Raw genomic sequence first — 14,461 nt, 5'->3', positions numbered from 1 at the left:
TTTATTTATCCTAGTACTAGCCCCTATATTTACCTACTAGCTAATTAGCTAGACGCTACGTGTCTATAAATGCCTATAATTAACTCCTTTCTATAGAGCTAGCCATATAATCTAACCCTCTATACCCCTATTAATAACTTCTTTATATGAAACGAAATAGTAGCGCTTTCGCTTAATACTTCATAACTATTGTGTCCTACTGGCATTACGAAGTAATACTAAATATATGCTTAGTAAGAGGCGAAGAAGGCGACTTAATTCCTGTTAGTGTATATATAAGTGGATATACTAACTCTAAGGATAGATAATATAGGGTAGCTCGTCTAGATTAGACGATGATGATGATAATGGCCTATATTTATCTATATGTCCGTGTAAGCTACCCCCGGGGGTAGCTTGCCGACGTTTAGCTCCTTTGCCTTAGTAGATGGATAGATAAGTGGGTGGGTTAGCGGGTAGGTGAAAGCTGGGTGTCTAACGTAGTAGAGTTAAGAGGTTAGAATCTACCTATGGCCCGCGTAGGCTGGCGCGATTGCTAGTTTGTTTCTATATGGTCTTTTTGTGGATGTTGTGCTGTGGACCTGGGCTACCCCTGGGGGTAGTACTTGCCTGCGGACTAAGCTGCTAGCTTGCCCTAGCCCGAACGTTAAATACGCCCGTATACACACTTATGTGCTTTTGTTAAATATACTTAGAGAGTAGAAAAGAAAGCCTGGGTAAGATAGAGTAAGATGAGATGTAGGGTTTGGGTTAGGTGTTAGAGTTGGATGAGCTCCCTGTTGGTTCTAATACACGTGGTGATATAAATTACAAAGTAATGGACTAGGTCGAATAGCGAACTTGTATCATCATGCCATCCGCAGGCTTGGCAGAAATCTGGTAGATCTGCGCAAAAGAATAGTTAGCATGAAGGTAAGGGAAAGTAACGATATAAAAGAATACGGCACCACTCACAGGATATAGCCACGACTTTGGTTTGGCAGCTCCAAGATCATCAACCAGCACTCTTCCCTGACCATCCCTTTCCAAGGCCCCCAGACCAACCTTCGTAAAGTCAAAGTGCCGCGCCAAAACAGCGACCACGACACAAGCTTCCAACTGGGCAAGTTCCTGACCAATACAATTACGGGGCCCTCGCTCAAACGGCCTCCAAGCACTTGCAGGGTATGTCGCCGCTGCATCAAGCCAGCGCTCCGGAAAAAAGTTTTCTGGCGAGTCATTATACACGGTCTCATCTCTTTGGAGAATGTTATGACAGTTGACCATGATGGTATCGTCGAGACAGTACTCTTCTCCGCCGGAAGAAAGGTCCCGAACCTTGAAACCCTGACCCGGTGGTACATACCTTGCGGTGCTCGCCGGTGGGTGCAACCTGAGTGTCTCCCTGACCACCGCTGATGTATACTTCAGCTTTTTGACGAGGGTCGTCCCGGCTTCCGATCGGAGCGCTTCTTGCACGATTTCCGGTCTTGTGTCCTTTCCGAACAACGCGTCTAGTTCCTCTCTTACACAGTCTCGCGCGCGCAAAGAGCACGACAGCTCGTAGAATATCCACGAAAGGAGCACACCCGTCGAGTCATGCCCGGCAAAGAAGAAAGTCAGCAGCTGATCGCACGCATTGCTCAGAGCCTGGGGAGTTAGCTCGGTTTCCCCACTCGCAGAGAAGGTGAGCGCGAGTATCGATCGAGGCTTGGCTGGCTTATTTCCCAACGACATTTGCTCTCGATATTCAGCGAATTTTCGTAACACAAGGTCCTCCAAGAGCGGCCTGAGCTGGCGTGTCAGCCCCCGGCGCTTCTTTTCCATGGTCATGACGGTCCACCAGCGCTGGTGGTGGCGAGATGTATACGTCTGCAGAATTTCGTAAAAGATACGGATAATGTCATTTTGGGGGCAGGAATCGCAATCCATTTGCGCGTCAAGTTCCTCGTCCATGACGACTGCGCCAATAATGTCAATGGTGAGACTGGCAGCGACGTTGAAGAGGGAGAATGATTCCCGGCTTTGAGAGAATACGGTGAGACGAGCAATTGTAGCGGTCAGTTTCTCGGCTATGCAAGGGAGGAGCGACATCAGATGCGCTGGTGCGAACGCATAAGAGTACGTCTTGCGAAGATGTTTCCATTCCTGGCCCTCGGATGTCAGGATGGATGTGGGCCCTGTAAGGTGCACCAGGTCCTTTATAGGAGATGCCTTGGGCGGACTAAAGGGAAGCTGCGACGACGATCTAGCCATCTGTTCGGCCAGTTCGTGGCTAGTGAGCAGCACGACGGGTTTGGTGGCCGGCCACATGTCGACAAACATGAGAGGCGGCTTGCCTAACGCGTCATGCATGTCCTTGAAAACGAGTTCTATTCGAAAAAGAAAGGTAAGCAAATTGCGTTATTTTAGGCCTTCTTGACGCTGCGGAAACCTAGCAACTACATTCATGTACGTGCACCGCTGAAAACATACCAGGATGTCGATCTTTAGGGCCTCGGGATCGAAATTTACTGTACAGGCGCAAATGACCCCAGAAAAGCGATGTCGGCAGTTGCGGCAAGTGCTCAAATTGCTTGAACCGCCTATGCCGCAGCTTGCGATAGAAATGCGTGAGCAGTAGCGCCAAAGCTGCGAGCAGTACGGGGACGGAGAAGAAAACCATTCTCGGACCCTAGGCGCAAAAGGCAGAAAGAAACTTATCCGACTTTGTAAGGGAAGGGGGCGGGGTCTCAGGGTCATGCGTACGTTGTGAACAAAATGAGCTGGCGTCTGACTGCGTTGGAAAATGATGAAATGAGTAAGATGATCATTTATCGTTACTTGCGGATATTGAGATGCTGTTATTTTATTGTGGCCTATGGGTATTGAGCTTATAAAATATGAAGGCAAAGTGGCGCAGTTATGGCATGATGTTGCGAGCCGAGAGAATGTGCTGACCTTCGGAATACGGTGATATATATCTCCGAAATACTTTACTAGCTAGGTTTATTATAGAACCTTTTATATACCATATAGGTGATATTCAATCCATCAATTCGCACGGGCGTTGTGGTCCACAATGGACCGGTGACGCCGGATGTGGCAGTGCAACTCAGCAAAGTTATCAAAATCGTACAGTTCCACGCCGCAGCCGTCGTCAGGAATGTTCTTTAGGTTAGTAGAGGCGAGAGTGAACAATAGCCAAGCAGACTGCGGACTGGTTTATTGTTCATGTCCAGTCTGATTTCTGCCTCGTTAGCGGTGATGATCGCTGTCGGGGTACTATAAACCATGATTATAGACTTGCTACACGAATCTAGATGTCATAGATATTTTGCTAGACTACATTGTTGCTAGATTCCATCAGTATTCTACCTAGAAGCTACACGACGCTTCTATATAGTCCGATGCCCCTTTAGTTGCTTGGTTGCCCCGTATGGCCCAGGTCTCTCGTCATTCAAATCCCTTCTCCTTCTTCCGGCGCTGCCTTCCTTCCCTAACCTCAACATCTCTCGCTTCACTACCGTTAGGGTCAACATGCTAAGTTCTCTGTCTGAGGCGCCTTCCGTGGATCTATAGAATGTTAACCTGTCAAATGCTAGAGCAACAGCGGCGGATGAGTACTCCCACCCATTTTCTGGATTCCAGTTTGCTACAGCCCTTTGCACAAAAAGGAGGCCCAGTACAAGCCTCCAGGGTAGTGCAAATGCCGTAGGTATGAATGGAAGAACTACAAAAAAGTAGAAAAAACATATAACAGCCGGTGTTCGCTGGTTGTCAGCGACCCAACTACTAATCTGCCGATTGAGGGCTTGTCTATGGGGGAGCAGACGGAACGCGATATTTTCTACTGCCTGTGGCCGTATGTGCTAGGGCCGGGCTCAAGTCATATTATATATGGAAAGAAAAGAAAACGAAAACAAGGAAGATTTCAAGGAACGATTCGGTATATATTCGCTTCGACGGAAGGAAGACTCTTGTGACAAAGCCATACATTGCACTCCACCACATGCTTGCAAATTCCTCCAATGAGATTTTTAAACGGGCTTGTAGGAGTACTCCATGACACCAATAGAGAGCTCCTCCTGCTCTCCTTCAACCCGAACAGTAACCGCGCCGATCTTGGTAAATCCCAATGATGAGTATAGCTGCTGACCCATTGGGCTGCTGAACAATGTTACAGGGACATGACGTTGCTTGGCCCATTCGATCCCCCAGTTACAGAGAGCCGAGCCCGCCCCTTTACGTTGGAAGTCTGGATGAGTGGCCAAAACCCTCAAATGTAACTGCTGAGATTGATAGGTTGAGTCAAAGTACGACTTCTTGGCAAGTTGCAAGACGCTGCTGAATGCCGCCATGTGCTCAAAGTTTGCGTCTCTTCGGCAATTTTCGTTTGCTATTTTCTTAGAGTAAGCCTCGACATTTACATCAAGACTAACGGCTATGAATACCTGTAGGTAGAATGGAATAGTCCTTCTTTTCGTTGAAATCCAATTCCCACACGGCTACGGCAGCGGGAATCTCCTCATCCTCGCCAAGGCCCGGCGTTAGAAAAGTCACGACACTAACAAAGACGCCTTGCGCTTCCAAAAATGACTTCATCATTAGGCGCGTGTAGCCGTAGTTGTCTTCAGGATACTGTTTGCGCAGAGGAAATCGATAATCCCACTGTGGGTCCATAGGCATTGCATGGTAGACGATGGTGGCCAGGGCACCGACATCGCTGGGCACGGCGGCTCGGACACGCAAATGATCAGGATGAAGGTTAGTCATGATGGACAAAGATGTGTCGCTCAGGAACTATAACCTGCCTCGTTGTTGCTTTGAGGATCGGACGCGAGGAGACGGTCTTTGAAAGCTCTTGCAGCCGCATTCAGATTCCTCTTGTGTCACCTGGCAATCACGTGGACCCCAAACGCTGGCAACTGGGTAGGTATACGTACTTGTGTACATCATTTTATTCGGTGCACTGAGGAAGTAACTAGTACTGCGGCGCAGGTCAGCTTCGCAGTGGCTTCAGATACCCTGCGCTGCCAGACATTTTGGGCTGCTGGGGCTCAGGCGACCTGCATGGTTCCAAGCTTCTCTACAGACATGAGAGGATTCCGGTTTCCTGTTGTGAATCCGGTTTCCCTATTCGGCTTCCGGTTACTTGTCCAGGTTAGCTTAGGCAGCCAATAACCGGCGCCACTAGTGAAGGTTTTTTCGGGGCAAAGGATAAAGAGTATTGCTACGGGCACAGCGTAATATCTCTAGGTGCATAGTAGTACGTGACTGATTACTAGTAGATTTTTATAAGGTACTTCTTTTTATTAGGGAATTATATATAAATATAGGTACCTTAAGAAATATACTTTATATTAAATTCTTCTTCGTACTACTACTACTACTACTACTCTTACTACCGCTAAGCCTCTTAACACTTACTAATTCGCTTATAAAACGTATTTTTAAAGCCTTTAAGAGATATGTGTATAATAGCCTAGAATAACTAATTCTTCCGCTACCGCTAGCTCTGCCGCTCTCGCTAGCACTCTCGCCAGCGGCGCTAGGCCTCTAGAAGCTACTTAACGCTCGCTAATTCGCTTAAAAAATATACTTTTAAAGCCTTTAAGTATTATTATCATAATAAGCGCTAGCAGTAGCGGAATTTAAGGCAAATTATTAGAAGGAGGAGGTATTATTAATAAAGGAGGAAAAAGGAGGCTCTTAGTAATACTTTATAATAACTAACGATATATCTACTAGAAAAGTAGGGGTCTAAAAAGATACCTCTATTTTGCTAGGGCTTATAGCTAATTTCGAGGTATCACGCTAGTGTTAGATAGTAGGGTAGTCACGTGCTACTGTACACCTAGAGAAATTGCGCTGTGCTCGTAGCAATACTCAGGATAAAAGGTGGGCTCCCGCTCCCGCTCCCTGGTTAGCATACGCGGTACTATGATAACTCTTCGTTTGAAGTCCTGTCCGCGCCCGCTTTCATCCTTCTCTCGCCTAGTGTAAGTAACATACGACAGTCTCCTTCGACACGGTGTAAATCGACATGGCACCTTTTGAGACTCACGCGACATTTGCTGGGGCCAGTACCGACCGCGGCGCAGATTGTCCACCTGGGCAGTTCTACGGGCCTTTCTCCAATGCGACTCCACCAGGCAACGAATTTGTTCGATACCGTGGCTGAATATTTTTTTGGCGAAAACTTCGCCGACTGAAATTATCACTTCAAACGGTCTACCGCCAGGTTCGGCCGATATGGAGCCCAATGAGCGATCGCAGATAGAGAAGGTGTTCAAGAGCCCAGAGACGCGTCTACATACTCACGCCCGTGACCGCGATACACGCCGGTTACGGCTTGCCATTGCTGCCGGGGAGCTCGAAATAGACCACTTTGATTTGCAATTCGGCACTGCTCTTAACGTAGCTGTACGATGTAACAACCATGCAGCTATCGATGTTCTTTTGGACGCTAGTGCTAATCTATAGAACGGGGATATCGAAGTACCAACTTCACCAATTATAATAGCTATTTCATTAGGCAACATGGATATATTTTCTCGCTTCTACAAAAAAGTCACACAGGGAGGATATTCTGTCTCCCAAAGGCGCTATAACAATATACTTACCTAGGCCTCCCGCTATAGAGAGATCCCTATCCTCGAAGAAGTGTTAACCTAGCAAGCAAAATAGCCTACCGAAACTCAAATGTCTACTCTTAGTAAAGCTATCGTGAATTAGTAACTAGAAGCCATTAAGCTGCTTCAGAATCGTTTCTAACCTACACAGCGCGACCTCACTATATTACTTCACTCTATAGTTGGCTTTAAGTCGGAAGTCGTGGACATATACCCAGAATATGGTAGCGTTAACTACCTATATCAGAAAGAGCTAGTTTCGTTCTTAATTGGAGTAGGTGCTGATCTTGACGACATAACTTACGGCCTAAATCCTCTTCTCACGATAGTCAAGTTCGTAGACCTAGTCGGAGCTCTTCAAGCACTTCTTGAACAGGGAGCAAAGCCAAACACGCGCGGACGTGAAGGAGAGACAGCGCTTTATCGTCTAGGTATTCCTATACAGTATAAGAAATACAGGGGGCAATATCAGTTACACGAAGCAGGCATTCGTCTTCTGTTAGCATATAGTACGTGTATAACAGACAAGGATAAAAGAAGCAATACGCTGTTACACTTTGCTACGTTCTGATCGAACTCCCATATCTTTAGCCTTTACGTAGACCATCTACCCCCGCACTATTAGGATCCTTTAGTCTAGGTAGACACAAGAAACGACAAAGGGGAGACGCTATTGCACTAGGCAGCTGCTAGCAAATCACTCGATATGATGCGTTTTCTCATCGAGCGTGGTACCAATGTCAACAGCCTTAGCAACAACTCTTGGTCGCCTCTGATGTGTGCTCTCGCGACATCTCTCAAATATAGCCAGTCCACAGCCCACAATCAAAAAGCAGTTCAAGCCACAACGATTTTACTCGAACACGGCGCCAATCCAGGCGTGCAGACGAGCGAATTCTAGACACCTCTTCACTATCTCGCATAACACGAGGATAATAATAATCAAGGCAAAATCGCAGCTATGGCAAGGCATCTTATCCAGAACGGCGGCTGCTCCGTGGCGACGCGTGCTACGCTGCCGCCTAGGAGCTCTTCTAGTACAATCAGACTTTAGGGCTCACTCGTGCCAGAGGCTATTTAAGCAGACGGCGATGATATCGTAGTACGGCTCGGAACGCCACTCCATTAGGCCGTGGCTCATGGCGCGGTTAGCCTAGCGGCGGCTTTGGTCGCTTCCAACGCAGACTTGCAAGCTATGGATAGGAACGGAAATCGACCAGCAGATTTGATTAATATATCACCGCGTCCGAGGCGTCGACCAGATTAGCGTAACAAAGTAACGTAACTTTTAGCTAGAGCCAAGTAGCTATGATAGGAAGACTAAGGGATATAGTTCTAGATAATAATTTGTAGCTCCATAGGCCAGGCATTCAAATTATTATAGTCTATAACTATATTATCCTCTACATAGCTTTATATGACTAGTAGTGTTAAGACCAGTATATAGAACCAGAGAAACATTGCCCCACAACATATATATATATATAGAAGTAATATCCCTAGGTAGAAGATAGCTTCTTAATTAATTAAGAATTCCTTCTCTTCTTCTTCCTACTTTCCTATAACAACAAGTAATGCCGTATTCTATTTGTGGTTAGCATAGTAAGTTCATTATCCCTGGTTTCGATGCTGACGGTCCTGCGGCGGTAGATTCGGCGTCAAGTTAATACTATCATGCTCTAAAAGGAAGTTAAAGTAATATGGGTTATTAATTATAAAATAGGAAATAGCATATGATTGTTATTAAGTTGCCGCTATCGGTAGGAGTGACCAGTAAAGAGGATCCAAGTTGTCGAGAGTGGAATATTCGTTGTCTTGACTCCCACAGTACCACATCTCACAAAGGGGACCAAGTAGGGACTGCCGGCCGCGCTACACAACCCGGAGTGTGTGTTTGTCTTTGTAGTGCACCTCGCACTGTCGACCGGAGTACCAACATTCCAGCTTCCCGCGCCATCGAACATGAAGCCATGTGGGTGTGTGGCACATGAATAAATCGAGGGCGGCTTGGAGATGCTTGGTGCAACGGCGAAAACTCGTGTTCTGTATAGAGGGATAGTTGAATGCAGCAATCAGGTCTGTGGTGGCAGAGCTATCACAGTGCCAATGTCAGAGCTTGATGGCATCTGAAAACGCTCTAGCGTAGATACGTTGAGACAGGGGAATTTATGTCATGACATCAGATGTCTACAGTCCAGTTTGCCGTTCATCAAACACTCTGCATTTTTTAATTTCCTCAAACGATTTACCAAGCCGACTTTCCAAGCAATTGTATTACCATGTCTCAAGTTGGCAAGCAAAGGCCCCCTCTATACCAGTCAATAAGTCAGCCTGAGCGCATGGCGTATCGCATCGGCCGTGGCGAACAGGGTGTGTTTAGCTTTGAACCATATAAATCCGCCCTTCTGCCCCTCTGGCGTTTTCGAACAGTGCGCATTGCTGAACAAAGCGCCGCTGATTTGTGGGCGCGGTTTGTGACTTTTGGCGAACAAGACGACTTTATCGGTATGGACATGGCGCGAAAATTTATCCAAATGGGTATGACCAGAGCCAAGCGGTATGCAAATCACGCTGGCGGACGAAAGTACAGCAAAGGCACACGCCAGGAACTTCCCAAGAGCGAAAGGCACACGGACAGGGTCGAGAAAGAACGAGCGAGCCAAGTGTTTCGGGAGTACTGGCAGCGCTGTAAGAATCATGAGGAGTATAAGCGGCTCAAAAAAGGGTTCTTACTAGAGCAGAAGAAATGGGTGGGAAACAGGACTCAAAACGGAAGTGAAGAATAGCTATAATGTATTTTATTTATCCGCTCCCCAAAGCAAAAACAGCATTGTTTTTTTGCTTGTAGAAGCTGACAGCGTCCACTCACAATAGATACCTGCTGGAGGTAATGTTTTGCTAGTGTTGAGAATGGCGAAAAGGGCAGCGAAATCCAGGACGGCTTGGTAATTCCACGAAACCCGGCGACGAATATGCGTTTTTTCCTTCTTTGACTGGGCTGCAACTCTACTCGTCCACGCCCGCCTATAAATAAAGCCAATGGTCATAGACTCTCGCTTGGTGAGCTCGATCGGCCTTGGAGGGTACCATGGGCGGCCGATTACACTACGCAACTACCATACCCCACGGCGTCCGGGGGTCAGATTCAGAGCTTGCTCCGGGTTTCGGCGGGCGGGCTATCGGGACGAACCAAAAGCTTTAGCGCGACAATTTCATGTGGCGGTTCACATCCTTGTAGAGCAAGTAGCGGAATTTTCCGGGGCCGCCGGCGTAGCAGGCCTGTGGGCAGAATGCCCTCAGCCACATAAAGTCGCCTGCCTCGACCTCGACCCAGTCCTGGTTCAGGCGGTAGACGGCTTTGCCCTCGAGCACGTAGAGGCCGTGCTCCATAACGTGCGTCTCCGCGAACGGGATGACGCCGCCAGGCTCGAACGTGACAATCGTGACGTGCATGTCGTGGCGCAGGTCCGCCGGGTCGACGAAGCGCGTCGTCGCCCAGGCGTTGTTGGTCCCGGGCATCGCCGTCGGCGCAATGTCCTTTTCGTTGCGGAACAGCGGCTCGGGTGCATCGAGCCCGGCAACGCGCTCGTATGATTTCCGGATCCAGTGGAAGCGAGCCGTCGACTCGCCATTATTGCGCAGCGTCCAGCCGCTCTTGGGAGGCAGGAAGGCGTAGCCGCCGTCGGTGAGCGTGTGCGGTGTCTGGTCGGCCGGCAGGGTGACGGTGACTTGCCCCTCCACGACGAAGAGCACGCCTTCGGCCTCGTCGTCGAGCTCGGCGCGGTCGCTGCCGCCGCCGGCCTGCACCTCCATGATGTACTGCGAAAAGGTCTCAGCGAATCCGGAAAGCGGCCGGGCAATGACCCAGAGGCGTGTCTTTTCCCAGAACGGCAAGAAGCTGGTCACGATGTCGCTGAATGTGCCTTTCGGGATTACCGCGTAGGCTTCTGTAAACATGGCGCGGTCCGTTAGGAGCTGTGTCTGGGGCGGCAGGCCACCAGTTGGCGCATAGTATGCACTGATGCTTCTGTCGTTGCCCATGACTTCAAATTTGGCACTCTGGTCGGGGTACCGGATAAACTGCAAGCGTAAATGACAATGTTTATGTACAAGTTCGAGCGGATTGAAATGAGGGGTTATGGCGATTGAAGCTGGTCCCGCTTCCGGTTTCGGTGGCGGCGCCCTCCGGTGTCCGCCGGCTGTCGCCGGGACAGCCGGGCAAACAACAGTTCGCCTTGTTATTCATCCCCCCGCCCGCCCCGGAAAAAAAGTTCAATTAATTGCCGCCACGCGTGACGCCATCTGATCACAATATAAAGCCGCACAATTCTCCGAATGGAAATACTGGAAAAATTAGCCGATCATGTAGCAATTCCCAAAACAAAGACTACCTGGTCCGGCGTCAGGATTGCAATGGACAACTCTAAGCAAGAGTGGAAGATGATAGATAGCGTGGCAGCATGTCAATGATAGTGCTGCTGAAACCAGGTGCCGGTTGTGTTAGTGATTCCGAGATGGCCGTGTACAAGTCTACTTGTTTGATTGCGGGTGTGCAGGTGTAGAATGCCTTAGAAAGTTATTGCTCCTATTTGCTCGTTTTTTTATATTAAAAGCGGGTCACTCTATTTGTTAACTAAGAAGCACTTAAATTCTAAACTGATTAATAGCTGGAGATAGCCAACTAATACTAGGATACTAAGGTCAGGCTTTCTCTAGTAAATTATATTAAAATTATATATTCTAAAGTTGTCATATATAATTTCTTACTAAATATTTAATATATTGATATTATAGATCTATATTTAAAGTAGTTATAATTATTATCAAAATATAGTACGTAGCACTATATATATTATATACTTACTTACTTAGAGTATATATTAAAAAGGTAAGTAGTTATTATAGGGGTATAAACTGAATATTATATTATATAATAATTATAATAAAAATAAGCTAATTTTTCTCGTTATAACACATATACTCTTACCTATTTTAACCTAGGTTTAGAATTAAAGTTATACAGAATTACACTAGCTATACCAGGTACTCTACCAGCCACCCCAGCCACCTTAACCTTATATAAGGTCATGACGAACCACTTGAATTTATTCGAGTCATAGACTAGAATAGACCCACATTTTTCGTCTATATAGATCCAGTAATTCCCTATGCCTTTTGCCATAGAAATAAGTAAGCTTCTTTACGACGCACGCATGAATAGAAGAACGATTTTATCGATTTTACTTCGACCATCCTTCTTACCAAACGATAACCCGTGTTTCCGATCCTTCCACTTCCATTTACCAAGCCTATCGCTCGTTAACCTCTAACAGTTATTATAGTAAAATAGCTTATAAATATTAAATAGAAGAGAATAAGTAGATACTCCTAAAATCCTGCTTATTTAAATATTAAAGAAAGAAAATAAGAATAAGAAAAATACATAATTTATATAAAAGATATTCTTATCTCTCTAAACGTCTTATATTATAAAAATCTAGTCTAGGACTATTCTTTATTATTTAATAATTCTATTGAATATTCTTATATTAAAACTTTAAACATTAATTAGATATAAACTAATCTATCTTATTCTAAACTATATTCTAAGATTATAAACTTTACTTAAATTAGAAATAGTTTTTATTCTTATTTTATATTCTAATTACTCAAGTCAGTTAGGGTGTCGGTAATGATGTCTGCAGATTGCTTGGTGATTTTTGGCGAGTTTTCCTGTCTGTGAATAGTCTAGTGATGAATAGAAGCCGATGCTCCAAGTCAAGATCAAGACGACCATGACAAGGAAGCTGGTGCCAAATCGGCGTCTGATGCGCCCCAAGTACGCGGCAAGCATGTCCAAGAGCTGCCTGTTGACGACAGCATTGCTTTTACTGTGGGACATGTTTCCTAGCCCCAAAGCGGTAAAAACACGTACGGACCAGATAGACAGTTGAACTAGACGACGCCGGCTCGACACTTTGTTTGAGAAAGAAAATGAGCGCCGCCGTGGTGGGTCACGAAATGTTGATGATGTGTTGGTAGCGAGCCGCGACACCATGAGTGGGTCGGGCTTACAATTAGTGCTTCGGCTGCGGGCTTTAGACGGGGAGGCAAAGGGGCACAACAGGTGTAATGCTGCTCCTTATCCTTCAATATGAGAAATAACAACATGAGGAAATAGCATCTCTTTTTATGGGCATTTGATTATATGTCTTTTATCGACGTGAGACCTGGTTGAATAAGACAGAGAGGGTCTCGGTGGTGCCTCCACCCACTTCAAACCCCCCTGAGGAACCCCGTACCTACAAGGCGGTCTCGCGATGCTAAGCGTCTTCGAATGGAAATAGAGAGAAATCCGCTTCGCTAAATTTCATTTCACAGAGGTCTCTTCAGAGAATTTTGTCGAGCGCTAAATCCACCAGCCCTACAAAGCAGGATCGAATGGCGGGCAAGTTCATGGGAGTACAATTTACACTATATAAAATTTAGTCTGGTTGCATCGTTAAGTCTTCTACGACTTTCGTGACAAGCCCTCATCCCACTTTTGCCAGAACTGGTTCTCCCACACAGGCATGCACTTGACCTTCTCCGGTGGACTTTGCTGCCATGTAAATACGTCGTCAGCTGGGTCCTGCTCGGAAACCAATTTCGACGCATAGCCCTTCAGGTCTTTAATCTGCTTTGCTCTCTCATCCGAGTACTCCAAGTTTACAGTCGGGATAACGGCAATTTTGCCATGGCCGCGAAACCACATGTCTTTGCAGAATAACTGCGGTTCGCCTTGAGTGCACTCGCCCCTGTCAGTGTTTGCCGTGCGAAATTCCAGGCCCTCGAGTATCGGCTTCGCGGAAAACGCAGCAGCACCATTCCAGCACGCAAAAACCTGGAAGGGTCGCTGTTGCGAATACCTCCTTTGCGTATCATGTGCGTTCCAGAAAAGGTTCCAAGCGGAATTCCAATTTCCGTCTGGTGGGATATCGAAGAAGGTATCGCCATTGATGCCCCTGGCAACCCAGACGTCGTAAAACGTGGGATCTCTGCCGACGTAGGTCCAATCCATGCCACAAGTCATATCTGCGCCGAGGTTGCGGCGCTGATGGACAAGCTCGAGGATGTCCTCTGCGCAGACTGCCACATCGTTGAGGAAAATGACAGTGGTGTTATCCGTGACGCGGTTTACCTCCTTGAGCAGCGGCCGCAAAGCCATGTTGCGCAATTCCGCGAGTTTTTCTATTCTCTCCCCAGCCGAAGGGTCAAGAGACGAGATGGTGAGGTGATATGTGACTCCCATCACTTCAAAATTGCCCTTGAGGGCACTAAGAATCTCGGCTGTACCATCCGGAGAATTGCCTTCGACGATGGACAGAGCACAGTTGTTGGGGCCGAGGAAATTGATGACCTGTACTAAACTTCCCATCAGACGCGGAAGAAGCGAGAGACAGTTACGCAAGTCCAAAGCGAAGTAATATTGTATTTCACGACCTGCGTCGGTGGGCGCTTGCAGCGACGCATAGCGCTGGCGATCAAGGGCAGGGCATTCTAATCGGGGCAGGGCTGTCGACGTCGGCTTGACGATAGAGTCGATGTAGGCGGAAATATTGGAGGACGATAATACCGCGCCTATATAGTCTACTTAGCAACGAAAAGCTCGCAATGAACCTTGGGCGCACAGGAAGTTCGAAAAGGGGGAACTGACCATCGACAACTGTGGTGGTGGGGATCACCCAACGGTCATGGTAACCGTGCAAGTCGAAGTGAAACGGCAATTTCAAACTCGACAGCTGCTCCCGTCGGTGGTATAGGGCTGCGGACACAATAAAGAAGCACAGAATAGGTGCTGCAAGCAGCACAAGCTTCCTGTTACGCAT

General features: G+C 47.1%; 5 protein-coding genes across 5 annotated transcripts; 1 reads left to right on the top strand and 4 right to left on the bottom strand.

Moving 5' to 3' along the window:
- Positions 1 to 822: 822 nt before the first annotated feature.
- V2A60_002530 (uncharacterized protein) lies at positions 823 to 2,644 on the bottom strand (the record flags this gene model as incomplete). Its single annotated transcript, XM_083253879.1, has 3 exons — positions 823 to 885; positions 955 to 2,351; positions 2,455 to 2,644. 3 exons carry the CDS (start codon positions 2,642 to 2,644, stop codon positions 823 to 825), a joined length of 1,650 nt encoding a protein of 549 aa, XP_083110005.1.
- Positions 2,645 to 3,998: 1,354 nt separating this feature from the next.
- Positions 3,999 to 4,734, bottom strand: V2A60_002529 (GNAT family N-acetyltransferase; the record flags this gene model as incomplete). Its single annotated transcript, XM_083253878.1, has 2 exons — positions 3,999 to 4,357; positions 4,413 to 4,734. The coding sequence occupies 2 exons, from the start codon at positions 4,732 to 4,734 to the stop codon at positions 3,999 to 4,001; spliced, it is 681 nt and encodes a 226-aa protein (XP_083110004.1).
- A 4,138-nt stretch (positions 4,735 to 8,872) lies between these two features.
- V2A60_002528 (uncharacterized protein) lies at positions 8,873 to 9,379 on the top strand (the record flags this gene model as incomplete). Its single annotated transcript, XM_083253877.1, has 2 exons — positions 8,873 to 8,881; positions 8,924 to 9,379. 2 exons carry the CDS (start codon positions 8,873 to 8,875, stop codon positions 9,377 to 9,379), a joined length of 465 nt encoding a protein of 154 aa, XP_083110003.1.
- Positions 9,380 to 9,791: 412 nt separating this feature from the next.
- V2A60_002527 (RmlC-like cupin domain-containing protein) lies at positions 9,792 to 10,634 on the bottom strand (the record flags this gene model as incomplete). Its single annotated transcript, XM_083253876.1, has 1 exon — positions 9,792 to 10,634. The coding sequence occupies one exon, from the start codon at positions 10,632 to 10,634 to the stop codon at positions 9,792 to 9,794; it is 843 nt and encodes a 280-aa protein (XP_083110002.1).
- Positions 10,635 to 13,104: 2,470 nt separating this feature from the next.
- Positions 13,105 to 14,461, bottom strand: V2A60_002526 (glycosyltransferase family 69 protein; the record flags this gene model as incomplete). The annotated part of the gene is made up of 2 exons (XM_083253875.1): positions 13,105 to 14,213; positions 14,290 to 14,461. The coding sequence occupies 2 exons, from the start codon at positions 14,459 to 14,461 to the stop codon at positions 13,105 to 13,107; spliced, it is 1,281 nt and encodes a 426-aa protein (XP_083110001.1).

This window comes from Cordyceps javanica, chromosome 1, assembly GCF_051103115.1.
Source record: "Cordyceps javanica chromosome 1, complete sequence".
NCBI lineage: Eukaryota > Fungi > Ascomycota > Sordariomycetes > Hypocreales > Cordycipitaceae > Cordyceps > Cordyceps javanica.
This window is presented reverse-complemented; position numbering and strand designations above follow the sequence as displayed.